Raw genomic sequence first — 16,163 nt, forward strand, 5'->3', positions numbered from 1 at the left:
AGTTTTGCCAGCACCACTGGGTGCCAAGGGGGCGAGTTTGTGGCAGGGCTGGGTCCCCCTCGGGGACATGGGCAAGGAGGGGCTGAGCCCTCACCTGGGCCCCCCCAGTGCCATCCCAGAAGCAGGAAATGGTCGCTCTGGGTGTGCATGGGGCTGCCGGGGTCAGTGCCCAGCCCTGGGTGCAGCTGGGTAGCCAGGGACACAGCCAGGGCCGAGCACAGCTCCGGATCACGCAGCTTTGGCTCCCCTCCCTGTTCCTGCTGCAGGGGGGAGTGAGCTGTGCCTCGGATCACGCAGCAGGAGGAAACCAAAACCAGCCTTTTCTCTAACATGGAGGATTTTAAAAACTTGTCTCTTTCTCTTTTTTAGAGAGCCTAAGGTTGGGTGCTAAAGTGCCCAGCCAGTGTTAGAGTGCTGCAGCCGTTCCTTGGTGTGGGGACGCACGGCCCGGCCCAGGGCCCAGAGGTTTGCAGTGCCCAGCACAGGCTGTGGCCATGGCTGAGCCATGGAATCACTGCCCCTCCCACCCCCGTGCTCTTGTCCAGGGCTCTGCAGAGCCCTGTGGGTCAGCCCTGACCCGTACAGCCAGTGCTGAGAGGCAGCCCAGGGCTCTCATGGCAGGCACACATGGCTGTCCAGAGCCTCTCCACCAGCAGGAACGCACAGGGAAATGCTCCCCAACAATGTTTTGGGGCCAATACTGGGAAGAAATTCTTCCCTGTAGGGAGTGAGGACTGAGGTTGACCTGAGAGCAGCTGTGGCTGTCATCCCTGGAATGTTCAAGACTAGATTGGACAGGGCTTGGAGCAACCTGGGATAGTGGAAGGTGTCCTTGCCCACGGCAGGGAGTGGAACAAGGTGGTCCTTAGGGTCCCTTCCAAACCAAACCAGTCTGAGACCTCATCCCATGAGTTGCTTTGCCATCAGCTGTGACCTCTGATCCAATCTACAACCCAAGATGGAATTTGCATCCTTCTTCCCTGTGCTCCCTGGGTGGGAGCTGGGCTCAGCTGAACTACAGCCCCTCACCCCCAGTGTAGACCCCCCACACGGGGTGTTCCCTGCCCATGTCCCTTGATGCAGCCCAGTGGGGTGAGTGAGGAGTCAGGAAAATGTCCAGCTGCTTGGGGGCACCCTCAAGATGGACAACCACTGCACATCCTTTTTCCTGAGCTCTTGGAAAGCCCCAGTCGAGGGGCTGCTGATCCTGCAGCCTCTCTCCCAACTCTTGTCCTGAGCCCAGGCTCAGAGGTGTTCCAGTGGGCAGGGCAGACAGAGCAGCCTGTCAGCCCTCCCAGCAATGACAGGGGACACGTGGTGTCACCTCTCCATCCTGAACCTCACCTGGCATGGCCACATGTGCCCCAGGAGCTGCTGAGGGCTTTGAGTGAGCCCCAGCCACCAGCAAGGAGATGCTCTTCTCTGCAGGCATGTCCTGCCCACTCAGGGCTCAGAAAGAAGGCAGGGAAGGGAAGGGAAGGGAAGGGAAGGGAAGGGAAGGGAAGGGAAGGGAAGGGAAGGAAAGGAAAGGAAAGGAAAGGAAAGGAAAGGAAAGGAAAGGAAAGGAAAGGAAAGGAAAGGAAAGGAAAGGAAAGGAAAGGAAAGGAAAGGAAAGGAAAGGAAAGGAAAGGAAAGGAAAGGAAAGGAAAGGAAAGGAAAGGAAAGGAAAGGAAAGGAAAGGAAAGGAAAGGAATGAGGGCTGAGAGCAGAGGGTGGGGGGTCAGTCCCTGCCCCTTTCCCCTGCTCACCTGCCCCTGGGTGTCTCTCCACAGAAAGATCGCTTTGTCAAGCTCCTGGACCAGCTGCACAACTCCCTGCGCATCGACCTCTCCATGTACCGGGTAAGGTGCCAGCCCTGCCTCAGTGTCCCCACCTGAGGCACCAGGTGGCTGCTCCCTCACTCTCACTTGTGAATTTGGAGGGCAACTCCCCTCTTTCCCTTCCAGAACAACTTCCCTGCCAGCAGCCCCGAACGGCTGCAGGACCTGAAGTCCACAGTGGATTTGCTGACCAGCATCACCTTCTTTCGGATGAAGGTACAGCTGGGACCCTGCTCTCCCTGTCCCTCAGGGATCTGACTCCCCTTGGCCCTGGTTCTCTGGGGGTTGGCGTTGTGCTGGCCGGGTTCTCTGCAGGTTGGGGTTGTGCTGGCCTGGTTCTCTGTGGGTTGGGGTGGCTCTGGCCTGTGGTGCTCCTGGGTGGGTGTCTCAGGGTGCTCCAAACACCATGCCCACTCTGCACACCAGGTCCAGGAGCTGCAGAGCCCCCCACGAGCCAGCCAGGTGGTGAAGGACTGTGTGAAGGCCTGTCTCAACTCCACCTACGAGTACATCTTCAACAACTGCCACGAGCTCTACAGCCGCGAGTACCAGACAGACCCGGTGCGTGGGCAGGGGGGTGCTGGGCACTGACCTCCCCATCCTGTGCCCTTCTCCTTTTCCTCGTGCTCCTGCTCCCTGTCCAGAGTGCTCAGTCCTGTGCAGAATGATCCCCAGGAGTTTGAGCTGTGGGGTGGAGATCAGGACACACAAGAGGGGGTTGCATGGGGCCTCCAGGGTATTCCCTCCTGCTCCCTTGTTAGTGCCGACACAAAGTTGATCCCTGCACTGGGGTGACCAAATTTTCCACTGTGTCCCTGCCCCTCCAGACTAAGAAAGGCGAGGTGCCCCCCGAGGAGCAGGGCCCCAGCATCAAAAACCTGGATTTCTGGTCAAAGCTCATCACCCTGATTGTCTCCATTATTGAGGAAGACAAGAACTCCTACACACCCTGCCTGAACCAGTGAGTAGGTGCTGGGGAAGGGGACAGTGCTGTGCCCACAGAGGGTGCCCACGTGGAGGCAGTAGGATCTTGAAGCCTTTGGAAGTGGTTTTGACATCCATTCTACAGCTGGGAAAGCTGAGGCTGCTGGGAGGTGTGTGAGGGATGTCTGTCCACATGGAGGGCCCATTCACTCTGTGTCCATGGCCTTGAGCTGTGCTGGGGAGGTTCAGGTTGAACATCAGGAAGAATTCATGGAAAGGGTGGTCAGCCTGCTCGGTGTTGGGCAGGCTGCTGGGGCTGCCCAGGGAAGTTTGGAGTCCCTACCCCTGGAGGTGTCCAGAGAAGGGCTGGATCTGGCACTCAGTGCTCTGGGCTGGGTGGCAAGGGGGGGATCATTCACAGGTTGGACTCGATGGCCTTGGAGGTCTTTTCCACCCTAAACAGTTCTGTGGTTCACACTGTCCCCTCACCCCAGGTTCCCCCAGGAACTGAACGTGGGGAAGATCAGCGCTGAGGTGATGTGGAACCTCTTTGCTCAGGACATGAAGTATGCCATGGAGGGTGAGTCCCACCTGCCACCCTGAGCCAGAGAGGGGGGAACCAGGCAGGAGCTGCCCTCAGCTCCCTCCTCCCCTGTTCCCTGGGCAAACCCATTTCCTCTCCTCATCAACACCATGCACAGCTTACCCCTCTCCCCACCTTTTTACCCTGGAGCTGCCCCTGGGGAGCCCCAGCCCAGATTTGGGACTCAGAGTGAGCCCCAGGCCCTTTCCCCGTGCAGAGCACGAGAAGCACCGCCTGTGCAAGAGCGCAGACTACATGAACCTGCACTTCAAGGTGAAGTGGCTCTACAACGAGTACGTCACCGAGCTGCCCTCCTTCAAGAGCCGCGTGCCCGAGTACCCCGCGTGAGTGCAGCCCTGGGCTGGGAGGGCACTGCCACCACCAGGGCTGCTGGCCTCACCACGGGTGTGTCCCTCTTGCAGCTGGTTCGAGCCCTTTGTCATCCAGTGGCTGGATGAGAATGAAGAGGTGTCACGGGATTTCCTGCACGGAGCACTGGAGCGGGACAAGAAGGATGGGGTATGAGCAGGACTAGGGGCACAGCCTCACAGGAGAGGGGCTTGTCCCTTGATGCCCAGGATGTCCTGGCTGGGGCCAAAATGTCCCCCTGACACCCTGCTGACACCTTGTCTCACTCCTACAGTTCCAGCAGACCTCGGAGCACGCGCTCTTCTCCTGCTCCGTGGTGGACGTTTTCTCCCAGCTCAACCAGAGCTTTGAGATCATCAAGAAGCTGGAGTGCCCAGACCCCCAGATTGTGGGGCACTACATGAGACGGTTTGCCAAGGTGGGCACCACCCCTGGCACCCCAGTGCCAGCCCTGCCTGGGGCTCCTGGGCTCCCTGTGCCCCCTCCATCCAGCTGTGGGCAGGCAATATGCTACCAGCACACCCTGGAACACTCCCAGCTCTGCTAGCACAGGATATTAGTTAATTAATTATGAGATAATCGATGAGTTATTTGCTTAATTAATACAGATTAATTAAAACTGGCTTGCTGCAATATAGGAAAGAGTTACATGCAGGCTTGGTGGCTGTTGCCTTTGCAGCTGTGCTGGAGCAGCCCATGGAGACCAGTTGTGCTGGATCTGGCTTCCAGTGGTTGTGCCCATGTGGCTCCTGGTGCATGAACATGAGCCAGGTGTGCCCAGGTGGGCAAGGGGGCCAATGGCACCTGGCCTGTACCAGCAGTGGTGTGGCCAGCAGGACCAGGGCAGTGACTGCCTCCCTGTGCTGGGCACTGCTGAGGCCCCACCTCAAATCCTGGGGTCAGTTTGGGCTCCTCATGACAAGAAGGACATTGAGGGGCTGGAGAGTGTCCAGAGAAGGGAACAGAGCTTGGGATGGGTCTGGAGCACCAGGAGAGTTTGAGGGAGTTGGGGAGGCTCAACCTGGAGAAAAGGAGGCTCAGGAGGGACCTTGTGGCTCTGCACAGCTCCTGACAGGAGGGGACAGCCGGGGGGATTGGGCTCTGCTCCCAGGGAATAGGGACAGGAGAAGAGGAAATGGCTGCAAGTTGTGCCAGGGGAAATCTGGGTTGGACGTTGATAAAATTTCTTTACTGAAAGGTTTGTCCAGCCCTGGCACAGCCTGCCCAGGGCAGCAGTAAAGTCCTCATCCTTGGAAGTGTTTAAAAAACATGTGGATGTGGCACTTGAGGATATGGTTTAGTGGTGAACATGGTGGTGGTGCTGAGGTGATGGTTGGACTTGAATTTATATGGCTTTTCCAACATTAATAATTCCATGATTCTGTGATCCATGAGGCCAGAGGGTCTGGGACTCCCTGTATATGTCCAGATAGGAGGTTGTTTCACTGCTGTTGGACTCATGGTTTCCTTCTCTCCCTCCTTACCCTTTGCTGTCTGGGTGTCTTCCTTGGTGCCCTGTTTGGCTGCAGACCATCAGCAATGTGCTGCTCCAGTACGCTGAGATCATCTCCAAGGATTTTGCCTCCTACTGCTCCAAGGAGAAGGAGAAAGTGGTGATGTATCTCCCTTTTGCTGTCCCCACATGTCACCTCAACGCCAGGGTGGATCAGTCCCTTCCTGATGGCAGTTCCTGACACACTGCCAGGGTGCCTTCTGTGCCATCCCTGTCCTCATGTCCCCCAGTGCAAGGTGGGAGGGTTCTGGGGCTGTGGGCAGCTGTCCCAGCCATATTTATTGGTGCTGACCTCCCTCTCCATCCCACCCCTCCAGCCCTGCATCCTGATGAACAACATCCAGCAGCTCCGTGTCCAGCTTGAGAAGATGTTTGAAGCCATGGGTGGGAAGGATGTGAGTATGGGGGTGTTCCAGGAGGGAGCCCTGTGGGGGTTGGATCATTCCCTTCCCCCCTGAGGTAGCCCCTTGCCCAGTTCCCTAGTGCTGGGAGCAGACCCTTCCTCACTCCTGTGTGGGGTCACACTGTCCCACCCCATGGCACCCTGCTCTCCCACCAAATCAGACTGGGAAGGGCTTCACCCTGCCCAGGGATGCATTTGGGGTGCAGAAACTTCCCTGAGGGCTGGTTCAGGAGCTCTGTCAGCTTCAACAACCTGTTCCTCCTGCAGCTGGACACAGAAGCCAGTGATATCCTCAAGGAACTGCAGGTGAAGCTTAACAACGTCCTGGATGATCTGAGCCGAGTGTTTGCCACCAGGTACAGCTGGGTGGGAGGGCAGTGGGCAGAGCAGAGCTCTGGGGGTCCAGAAGCTGTGTCCAGGGGCTCTGGGGGGCTATGCTGAGCTGCCTGTGTGTTGTGGTGCCCAGTTTCCAGCCCCACATCGAGGAGTGTGTGAAGCAGATGGGTGACATCCTGAGCCAGGTGAAGGGCACCGGCAACGTCCCCGCCAGCACCTGCAGCAGCGTGGCGCAGGACGCCGACAACGTCCTGCAGCCCATCATGGACCTGCTGGACAGCAAGTGAGTGTGGGGGCAGCTGGGACCCCCCCCGCCCCTCCTGGCCTCGCCAGGCAGTGTGGGGGACCTGCAGAGTCAGGGTGACACGGGAGGGTGACACGTGGCATCTCCTCCGCAGCCTGACGCTCTTTGCCAAGATCTGTGAGAAGACGGTGCTGAAGCGGGTGCTGAAGGAGCTCTGGAAGCTGGTGATGAACACCATGGAGAAGACCATTGTGCTGCCCCCGCTCACAGACCAGACGGTGAGTGATGGGAGGAGGGACCAGGGACCCTGGGACACAGGTGACTGACTGGGGCAGTGTGGGACATGGCTGGCCAGGTGCCCTCGTGGCATGTGAGAGGGTGGGGACCTCACTGATGTCCCCAAACCCATGTCCAGCTCCTGGCCAGGGAAAGGATGGAAGAGAGATAGTCATCCTTGCTCCAGAACCTTCTTGGTTGGCTTTGGCAAAGGGCCTTCCTGCCACCTCCCTTGTGGCATCAAGAGGTGACACTGGCCCTTTCTAATCCATCCTTCCCTCAGAGCTGGGACGGCATCCCACGCCACACTGATCCACACTGGCTGTGGGTGTGCTCCCTGTGCCAGGAGGTGAATCCAGGGGCTCCTGGAGTGTCGGGAGACTCTGCCTGTTTGCCTTGCTGAGGGGCTGGGGTTTCATGAGGGTGGGGGGACATATTCCTCAGCAGGGCTGAGCTGTCCCTTGCTCCTGGGGTGTTTGGGAAAGCAGAGCAAACCCAGGGAATGGTCCCTCTCTGAGGCTCCATATCACATTGCTGTTTGTCTGCCCCCCTGCACCTGAAGCTTCCTGAGGTGGTTCCTTTGAAGTCAGACAGGAAAGGGTGACACTGAGGGCTCTCAACCAGCCACACACCTGTCACTCTTTGGTGGCTTTTGTCCCTGTTACAAAGCTGGGCTCAGGCTCCTTCTTGGAGTTCCTGGAGCTGTCAGCCTTTATGTCACCTTCCTGGGACTGTGGAGCTCCTGTGCTGTGTCTGTGAGGGACAGCACAGTGGTGACATGTCAGCCCTCAGTAGTGCCACCTCACTGCCACCGTGAGCCTGGCTCAGCTCAGCCCCATGTCACTTCTGACCAGGCTCACACACCCTTGGCCAAAGGTGACCAAATCTCATAGGGATGCTGGTGGCACTGAGTCCCCGTCCCCATCCCCCTCCCCATCCCAGTCCCCATCCCCGTCCCCATCCCAGTCCCCATCCCCCTCCCCATCCCAGTCCCCATCCCCCTCCCCATCCCCATCCCCATCCCAGTCCCCATCCCAGTCCCCATCCCCGTCCCCATCCCCCTCCCCATCCCAGTCCCCATCCCCGTCCCCATCCCAGTCGCCATCCCAGTCCCCATCCCCGTCCCCATCCCCCTCCCCATCCCAGTCCCCATCCCCCTCCCCATCCCAGTCCCCATCCCCGTCCCCATCCCCGTCCCCATCCCAGTCCCCATCCCAGTCCCCATCCCAGTCCCCATCCCCCTCCCCATCCCAGTCCCCATCCCAGTCCCCATCCCCGTCCCCATCCCAGTCCCCATCCCCGTCCCCATCCCAGTCCCCATCCCAGTCCCCATCCCAGTCTCTTTGCAGCCAGGCTGTGCAGACAGTGGGGTCTGTGCCAGGGCAGAGGAGGGGGCAGCAGGGACATGTGGCTGTGGTGGGTGATTTTCCTGAGGGCACACACTCCCTGGAGAAAGCTGTGCTGGGACTGGTCCCTCGGGCAGGGGACATCCTGCCCAGGTGTCCTTGGTGCCAGCCCACAGGGTGGCAGGACAGGTTGGTGGTTTGAGGGCCAAGTGTTGACTGGGGTCCCTGGAACTGGGGTAAAGCTCCCCCCCACAGTTAGGAGGGCTGGGCAGGTGAGGCTGGGGCTCTTTGGGGCCTGTGGCCGGGCAGGGACACTCAGTGACACTCAGTGACACTCAGTGACACTCAGTGCTGTGGCCCTGCCGGGGTGGGGGGCAGCAGGGCTGGCGCTGGGGAGGATGAGGAGGCTGGGGCCGGCACTCACGTCACGGTTGTTCTCTCCAATTGCTCCTCGCGCCTCTCAATGGCAGATGATTGTAAGTACGGCAGCTCCCTGTCTGTCTGTCTGTCTGTCCGCTCTGTGTCGGTCCTGGCCTCGCCGGTTCTTGTCTTGTGTGGCTGCCCGTGCCCTGCCCACGCCCTCCTTCGGCTCCTGGTCCGGCTCCTGGTCCCTGCCCCTGCCTGGCCCTGGCACCGGCGGGCACCTGCCAGCCCCTCGGGGATGGGGTGGGTGGAGAGGCCTCGGGCAGGATGGCGGTGCCGGGATGTGGGGAGGGACAGGGGCAGTGATGGGGTGGGAGGGGACGTGGTGGCAGTGCCATCAGTGCCATGTCATGGGGACTGCCAGACCCGGGCTCCGTGCTGAGGGCAGCAATACCGCGGGAGGCACCAGCCTCGATCAGGGTTGCCCGTCCTTCCCCTCGTGCCTCAGTTTCCCCTCGAGGCCCAGGCTGGGTCTGGCTGTGCTGGGGGAGAGGGCGGAGGTTTTCCCAGCCAGGAGGAGGAGGAGGAGTCTCTGGGGACGGGCGGTCCCTGGCCCGGTGCTCGGTGTTGGGCAGGCTGCTGGCACGAGTGGTGAGGCTCCTCCTGGTCGGGGTGTGACCCTGGGAACCCGGACTGCTGGTTCCCTTCTCGGCATCGCTGTGGGTCCTTGCATGGCTTTGACTGAGCAGTTTCCTTCTGTCCTCTTCTGACCAGTCTGTGGCTGTGGGGTTATGCCCCTGGGGGCAAGGGAAGGGCAATTTACCCCCCCAGTCCTGTTTCCACCCCTGTTGTGACCCAGGCACCTGTGCAGGAACAGCAGTGGGAGCCGGCTGCTGAGTGCTGGTGCCAGTCCCTGCAGGGACAAACACTTCTCTGCTGTCCCCCAACACCTTTTGTGTCCCACAGCAGCATTTGGGGAAGCCTTGGGGGCAGCCTGGGGCTGAGTGTCCCCTCAGATCTCATGGGGACCTCGTGGGAGCCCCATGTCCCAGCTTTGCTGAGGGACAGAGCAGTGTCAGCTCTCTTCACCCATCACTCTGTGCCCGGCCCAGAACCCCTCCTGGCAGCCCTATCTGGCTGTACCTGTGCTGCTTGTTCCTTCTGAGGCTTCCCAGACAGCTGACTCTGTGCTCCCCTCTTCTGACCCCAACAATCCATGCTGAGAGCTGAGTTCATCCCCCCCAATGGCATTGTGGCTCATTTCACACAGTTCCTCCTGCCTGGGCCAGTGTGGGGCTGACACTGGGCCCAGCCCTGCACAAACCAGAGCTCTGCGTGCCAAAGCCAAATCCCAGCTACTCCCTCCTCAGTGCTGGGAGCACCTGGCAGAGCTGGAGCAGGATGTGTGGGGGCACCAGAGCCTGCCCACACACAGCTGGATCCTGTGTTCCAGCAAGGATCATCCCTCACGGATTCAGCATCTCTGTATCCCAGCAAGGACCATCCTGATAGATTCAGCATCCCAGCAGTGTCCCAGGGTGAGGACAAGTTCTCCAGCAGTGCAGCATCTGCTTTCCAGTGGGGATCCAGCACCCTGATGGCTCCAGGCCCTCACTGAGTGTCCTGGTGGCGAGCAGTTCCCACTGGCTGTCCTTCAGGAGCTCCTGATGTCTCTGCCACCTGTGCCCCTGTGTCCTGTCCCACGCTGTCCCCTCCACCCCACACTCAACCTCTGACATTGCTTCTACAGGGCACGCTCTTGAGAAAACATGGCAAGGGGACAGAGAAGGTAAATAGCTGTGGGCTCCGTGTGTGTCACACCCCGGGGCCACGCCCGTGGTCTCACACCCGCCTGCTCTGCAGGTCCGGCCCTGTCCGTGCTTCCTCTGTCGTGCTGTCTGGATGTGCTGTTGCCTGCGTGGTGTTGTGGTGAGGTGTGCTGTGCTGTGTGCTGGGGACAGCCCCAGCTCTGTGTGTCCCTGGGCTAGGGAGTGGGGGCTCTGTGGTGTTCAGTCCTCATGGGGCAGGTGTGGGGTGTCACCCATCCCCGTGGGGAGCACTGCCCCACAGCAGTGCCCCACAGCCCTCGGCACCAGCTGCCTGGTGGGACAGTGAGGGGTGAGACCCCGTGCATGGGAGACCCTCCCCACACCCCCACCCCACTGTGGGGGGCTCAGGAAGAGGGGACCCCCCGTGCTGGGCCTTTGGGATCCCCCGGATCTCTGAGCCCAGTCCCCCTTCCTTGCTGAGCCCAGCCCTGCTCCAAGGGCCCTCTCTAGCACATGGGCTCTTGCCCTGCTGGGGGCCCAGCAGTGAGCCCAGCCTGCTCCCCAGACCCTGGTTCTTGCAAGAGCCATGCCAGCATCCATCTGGGCAAAATGCCTGCAGCTCCCCCTCCTCTCTGGGGGACACTGGCTCCTGCCCAGTTTGCTGGGTGTGCTGGGGGAGCTGATTCCCTCTGGTCCCCCAGCCCCAAATGGGGTGAGGAGCAAACCTCAGAAGAGACCTGGCACACTCACTTCAGCTCCACCAGCGTGGGCAGGGGCTGAGCCTTTGCAGCTGTGACCTGGAGCCCAACCAGTGGCACCAGCAGAGAGCTGGGAGAGCCAGAGGAGAGCACAGGGCCAGAGCCCTCCTGGCCAGGGGATGGGGGGGCCTGGAGCCGTGGCTCAGTGCTGCTGGGGCCACCAGTAACTGTCCCTTGCTGTTCTCTTCCAGAGCAGGGTGAAGCTGCCCAGTCACACTGAAGTAAGGACATGGCTCTTCTGCTCCCCACTTGCACTGCTCTGTCCCCTTCCCTCCCTGCTGTCCCTTGTCCCTTGTGCTCTGGGTTGGGGACTCCCAGCTCAGTACAGTGTCCTGTCGTGCTCTGTTTTGGGGGCAGCAGTGTCCCCTGCTCCCAGCCTGTCCACGGACTGGGGGAGATGGGAACAGTGAGGGTGGAATTAATGGGACAGAACTGGGTGGGCAGAGGGGTGGGCACAAGGCGTTAATGGGGGCATACCAAATGTGGGCACAGAGTGGGCAGAGCCCTGCAGGGGTTAATGGGGGCATACCAAATGTGGGCACGGAGGGGGCAGAGCCCTGCAGGGGTTAATGGGGGCATACCAAATGTGGGCACGGAGGGGGCAGAGCCCTGTAGAAGGTACTGGTTAATGGGAGACATGCTGAGGTTCCTGTGTTGAGAGGGACTGGAGCTACTGGTGCTGGGAGAGGGAAGGTGGTGGGGGTCTCTGGGCCCCAGTTTATCCATTGCATTTGCACACTGGAGGAGCTGAGGAGGAGAGCTTGTGCTCAGCCCAGTGAGAGGTGCCAGCCCAGGGCAGTGAGCAGGATCTGCCCATCCAGGGGCTGCTGTGCCATGGAATGGCCCCACGGCCCCTGCCATGCTGGGGCCACAGGTCAGGCAGAGTTCTTCCACCTGGGGGAAGGGGCTGGGAGCCTCCCTGGGGCTGCTGGGCTGGGCAGGGCTCTGTGTGGCCAGGGCCTGTTTGGTGGCTGTGGGGTCATGGCCACGTCCCCCCGTGCCCGCTGTCCCTCGCTGTCGTGCTCTGCTCCCACCGTGCCCGAGTGGTCCCTGCTGTGCCAGGCCCTGCTGGGGGCAGGAGCAGGTGCTTGGGGCACAGGAGCAGGGCGGGACTCTTGGCGGAGCTGCTTGTGCTGAGCAGAGCCAAGGGTGGCACCAGGGTGACTCCTGCCCTGGGGTCCCCAAGCCTGCAGCCCCACAGCTGTGCTGAGAACCTGGGGCTGCCAGCCTGGTACCTGTGTCACCTTCCCGGCTGCTGTCCCCTGGAGCCTGGAGGAACCCCTGGATCTGCAGGAAGCTTCTGGCATGATGTGCCCAGCCTGGCCATGCCACCCGCAGCCCGGCTGCTCACCGGGGCTGTCCCTGTTTCTTTGCTCTCTGCAGGGCACACAGATGATTTTCAACGCGGCCAAGGAGCTGGGGCAGCTTTCCAAGCTGAAGGTGAGGGCTGGGGGTCACTGAGCTGAAGGTGAGGGCTGGGCTGGGGGTGTCTGAGCTGAAGGTGAGGGCTGGGGGTGCTGGGGTGCTCTCTGTTCCAGGGTGAGTGCCAGTGCCACTGCTGCCAGGACCCCAGCACTGCCCCCTGGCTGGGCTGGGTTGGGCTGGGGGCAGCAGGGTCCTGGTGCTGTGCTGAGAGCAGGATCTGTGTCCCCCAGGACCACATGGTGCGTGAGGAAGCCAAGAGCCTGACCCCGAAGCAGTGTGCTGTGGTGGAGCTGGCACTGGACACCATCAAGGTGAGGGCACTCTGGGGCATTTGGGGTGCCCACGGGGCTCTGAGCCTGAGGGGGACTCTCACAGAACTGCTGAGCATCCTGAGGCCTCTCCCCCTCCAGCAATACTTCCATGCTGGCGGCGTGGGGCTGAAGAAAACGTTCCTGGAGAAGAGCCCTGACCTGCAGTCGCTGCGCTACGCCCTGTCCCTCTACACCCAGGCCACAGACCTGCTCATCAAAACCTTCGTGCAGACCCAGTCATCACAGGGTAGGACACGCTGCCCTCGTCCCCCCAGGCTGCCCCGTGGCCAGCACCCACCTTGGTCTGTCCCAGTGGGCTGGGGGTCCCAGCCAGGCTCATGGTGGGGAAGAGAGGGTGGGGAAGGAAGGGGCTTTTTCCTCCCGTGCCTTGCAGGTGAAGAGGGGCTGTGGTGCCCAGCAGCAGCAGCCTGGCACTCCCCAGTCCCCCATTAGCAAGAGCAGTGGGTCCCCAGTGCCAGGGCATTGCTGGACTGGCATGGAAATGGGGCCTGTGGTTGGGGGGAAGGTCACCCTCTGGCCAGGTGTCACAGTGTTTGTCCCCTCTGGGTGGCCCCAGGCAGCCAGCACTGACCAGTCACAGGGTCCATGGGGTCTGGATGCTGTGCCAGGGCCTGTCCTGGGCATGCTGGGTGCCCAAGGCCCTGAGCTGGGCTCAGGTGTGCTGGGGTGCAGTGCAGGATGCTGGGCACCTTCCAGGGCAGGATCGGCCCTCAGCTCTAAATGCTGCCCTTTATTCTGTCCCTTGGCTGCTCAGTGGTGGTCACGGCCACCCTAAGGTGCCTTGTCTGCGTCCTGGGGAGTGGGACGTGCGTTTGCTGTCCGTGAGTCTCCTTCAAGGGACGTCTGTCCTGTCTGTGCCTCCTGTGCCAGCCATGTCGGGGGCGTGGGGTTGGGTGTGGTGGGTGCCAGCACCCCTGGGTGTAGCCTGTCCCCAGGAGCCCACACTGGGAGCTGGGGGTGCCTGGCACTCCTGTGTCGCTGCAGTGTTGTCCGGGTGCTTGGCCGTCAGTCTGTCTGCGAGATCTGATCTCTCTTTCTCTTTGTTTCCCCCCCTCCCTCACTGTTCCTGTTCCCCACACATGTCATCTCCTTCCTCCTCTCTTTCTCATCTCCTCTCCTTCATCTCTTCTCTCCTCCCTTCTTTTGTATCTCCTCCCTTTTCTCTTCGTTGTCATCTCCTTCCTCCTTCATCTCCTTCCTCCTCTCTTTGTGTACTCTGTGCCGTGTCTCTGTCTCTTTCTCTCTCCTTCCCACTAGTTCATGGTGGGAAAGGGATTAGGTTTACCCTTAGTGAAGAGGTTTATCCTGAGAAGGGTACGTGTGCTCCGCCCGCCCCTGCACCGCCTGCCGCCGGCCTGGGCTAGTGACAGTGCCACCCCGGGCTGGGCTGGCCTGGGGACCCCCGAACGGGCAAACGGCCCCTGCCAGGGCTGCTTGGGGGACTGTGCAGGAGCTGTGCTCACTGACCACCCCAGAGCGGGTCGGGGGCCGTCCCTGTGGGAATGGGGGTGTCTGCCCGCCCGCTCTGGGCACCCCACATTGTCCCCAGCACTGCTGCACCCACCCTGACCTCCCCTGGGACACGTGGCCGTGCCATGTCCCGTGCCCTTCGTGCCCACCCCGCTGCCCTAAGGACCATGACCAGCCCTGCTCCGGCGCGCTCTGCCTGCCCTGGGGCCCTGCTTGGCCTCATCACACCCTGCTGGGGCCGGGGCTGCTCCCCCGCTTGGCCTCCCATGCCCGGCCCCTCCCCAGCGCCATCGCCTCCATCCCGGCTCTGCATGCGGGGCGGGGCCGGGGATGGAGGGAGTGTGCCGTGGGATGGAGGGGATGTGCCGTGGGATGGAAGGGATGTGCCATGGGGTGGAAGGGATGTGCCATGGGGTGGAAGGAATGTGCCGTGGGATGGAGGGGAGTGTGCCGTGGGATGGAGGGGATGTGCCGTGGGATGGAGGGGAGTGTGCCGTGGGATGGAGGGGATGTGCCATTGCCAGCCCCGGCACCCTCAGTGACATGGGGACATGTCCTCCTTCACTGCTCTTCCCGCCCTCAGAGCTGCCCACTGAGCCCTGCTGGATCTCCCATCAGACCCACAGAGCCTGTCCCTCTGCCCTGCACCCCGTCCCTCACCCACGGGTGCATGCACAGCTCTGGGGGGTGTGGGGTGGGCTCACCTGTTGGTCCCCAGGCTCGGGGACCCCTGGGCTTGGTGTGGTCCCTGGGATGGAGGGGTACAAGGGGTGGGTCAGCCTTGAGGCACTGGTAGGGCTGTGGCTGCCCTGGCTGGGTCCCTCCTGCCCAGGGCTGTGCCCATGGCACTGTCACCCCTCTGTGGCCAGAGCACGGGGAGCTGGGCCACTGTCCTGTGCCCCATCCTGGACAGGCCCCTCAGCCCTGCCTGAGCAAGGGGGGGTCACAGGGGTGGGATGGCAGAGGGTGTCCTGCCATGCCCATCACAGCTGCTGCACCCACACTGCTGTGCCCACAGCCCTTTGGGACACCCCTAATGCCCACCCCTTTCACCCCACAGTGGGTGACCTGCCTCCTCAGAGGGGTTAGTGTTGGGCAGGGCATGCCAGGGAAAACAGCACTTCCATCTTGTCCCTTTGTCTGTCCCAGGCTCTGGCGTGGATGACCCCGTTGGGGAGGTGTCCATCCACGTGGAGCTCCTGACCCACCCCAGCAGTGGCGAGCACAAAGTCACCGTCAAAGGTGGGTCCTGCTGGCCAGGTACCGGGGTCTGGCAGTGGCAGTGCCCCCTGAGCCTCACTTGTCCCCTCCTTGCAGTGGTGGCTGCCAATGACCTCAAGTGGCAGACCTCGGGCATCTTCCGGCCCTTCATCGAGGTCAACATCATCGGGCCCCACCTCAGTGACAAGAAGAGGAAATTTGCCACCAAATCCAAGAACAACAGCTGGGCCCCCAAGTACAACGAGAGCTTCCAGTTGTGAGTGGCACCACGGGCTGGGGAAGTGGGGACCTCCTGGGGCCTGCCAGGGAGTTTGTTCATCCCCGATGGGCTGTTTTAGGCATTTCTCATTGGTTAAAACAGGGAGAAGGGAGCAGGAGTAAAAGGAAAAGGGTTTTGTAGGGATGGGGGTGGGGACAGCAGCCACGCCCGTCGGGGGTGTAGACGGGCTCGGGGGGTGGAGTGTGACCCCACGTGCCAACAGTGCCCGTGCCTTGCCCCCTCAGCACGCTGGGCACAGAGACGGGCCCCGAGTGCTACGAGCTGCAGGTGTGTGTGAAGGATTACTGCTTCGCCCGGGAGGACCGCACCGTGGGCATCGCCGTGCTGCAGCTGCGGGACATCCTGCAGCGCCCCGGCTGCGCCTGCTGGCTGCCCCTGGGCCGCCGCATCCACATGGACGACACCGGGCTCACCGTGCTGCGCATCCTGTCGCAGCGCAACAACGACGAGGTGGCCAAGGAGTTCGTCAAGCTCAAGTCGGACACGCGCTCGGCCGAGGAGGGCAGCAGTTAAAGTCCTTTGTTCCCCAGCCCTCGCCCCCGCTGCCGGCCCCTGACAGGATCCCCAGCCGTGTATAAGCCATAGGAGGGGCCACAGAGGTGGCACAGGGAGGGGGAGCTGTGGCTGCAGGGACAGAGCCTCCCCTCCTCCCCGGCCAGCACGGCTGGCTGACAGCGAGCACACCTGCGGGAAGGTGCTGCTGTGGGGGCTGCAGGGAGGGGCTGGAGCCC

General features: G+C 61.6%; 1 protein-coding gene across 1 annotated transcript in view; it reads left to right on the forward strand.

Annotated features, from left to right (window-relative positions):
- Positions 1-16,163, forward strand: part of UNC13A (unc-13 homolog A) — a 36,318-nt gene extending 20,155 nt beyond the window's left edge. The window contains exons 24-46 of the mRNA XM_054290944.1: positions 1,773-1,841; positions 1,947-2,036; positions 2,247-2,381; positions 2,648-2,781; positions 3,239-3,324; positions 3,545-3,671; positions 3,750-3,846; positions 3,971-4,114; positions 5,226-5,309; positions 5,527-5,604; positions 5,880-5,968; positions 6,079-6,231; positions 6,347-6,470; positions 8,285-8,290; positions 9,928-9,966; positions 10,896-10,925; positions 12,088-12,144; positions 12,360-12,440; positions 12,540-12,687; positions 13,719-13,775; positions 15,081-15,173; positions 15,249-15,408; positions 15,657-16,163. Of these exons, the coding sequence (XP_054146919.1) occupies positions 1,773-1,841; positions 1,947-2,036; positions 2,247-2,381; positions 2,648-2,781; positions 3,239-3,324; positions 3,545-3,671; positions 3,750-3,846; positions 3,971-4,114; positions 5,226-5,309; positions 5,527-5,604; positions 5,880-5,968; positions 6,079-6,231; positions 6,347-6,470; positions 8,285-8,290; positions 9,928-9,966; positions 10,896-10,925; positions 12,088-12,144; positions 12,360-12,440; positions 12,540-12,687; positions 13,719-13,775; positions 15,081-15,173; positions 15,249-15,408; positions 15,657-15,945 (2,370 nt within the window). The 3' untranslated portion in view covers positions 15,946-16,163. The remainder of the gene's footprint in view (positions 1-1,772; positions 1,842-1,946; positions 2,037-2,246; positions 2,382-2,647; positions 2,782-3,238; positions 3,325-3,544; positions 3,672-3,749; positions 3,847-3,970; positions 4,115-5,225; positions 5,310-5,526; positions 5,605-5,879; positions 5,969-6,078; positions 6,232-6,346; positions 6,471-8,284; positions 8,291-9,927; positions 9,967-10,895; positions 10,926-12,087; positions 12,145-12,359; positions 12,441-12,539; positions 12,688-13,718; positions 13,776-15,080; positions 15,174-15,248; positions 15,409-15,656) is intronic.

Source organism: Melozone crissalis, unplaced genomic scaffold (assembly GCF_028551555.1).
Source record: "Melozone crissalis strain CALT ecotype California unplaced genomic scaffold, PUWL_Pcris_2 ptg000088l_1, whole genome shotgun sequence".
In the NCBI taxonomy this organism is placed as follows: Eukaryota; Metazoa; Chordata; class Aves; order Passeriformes; family Passerellidae; genus Melozone; species Melozone crissalis.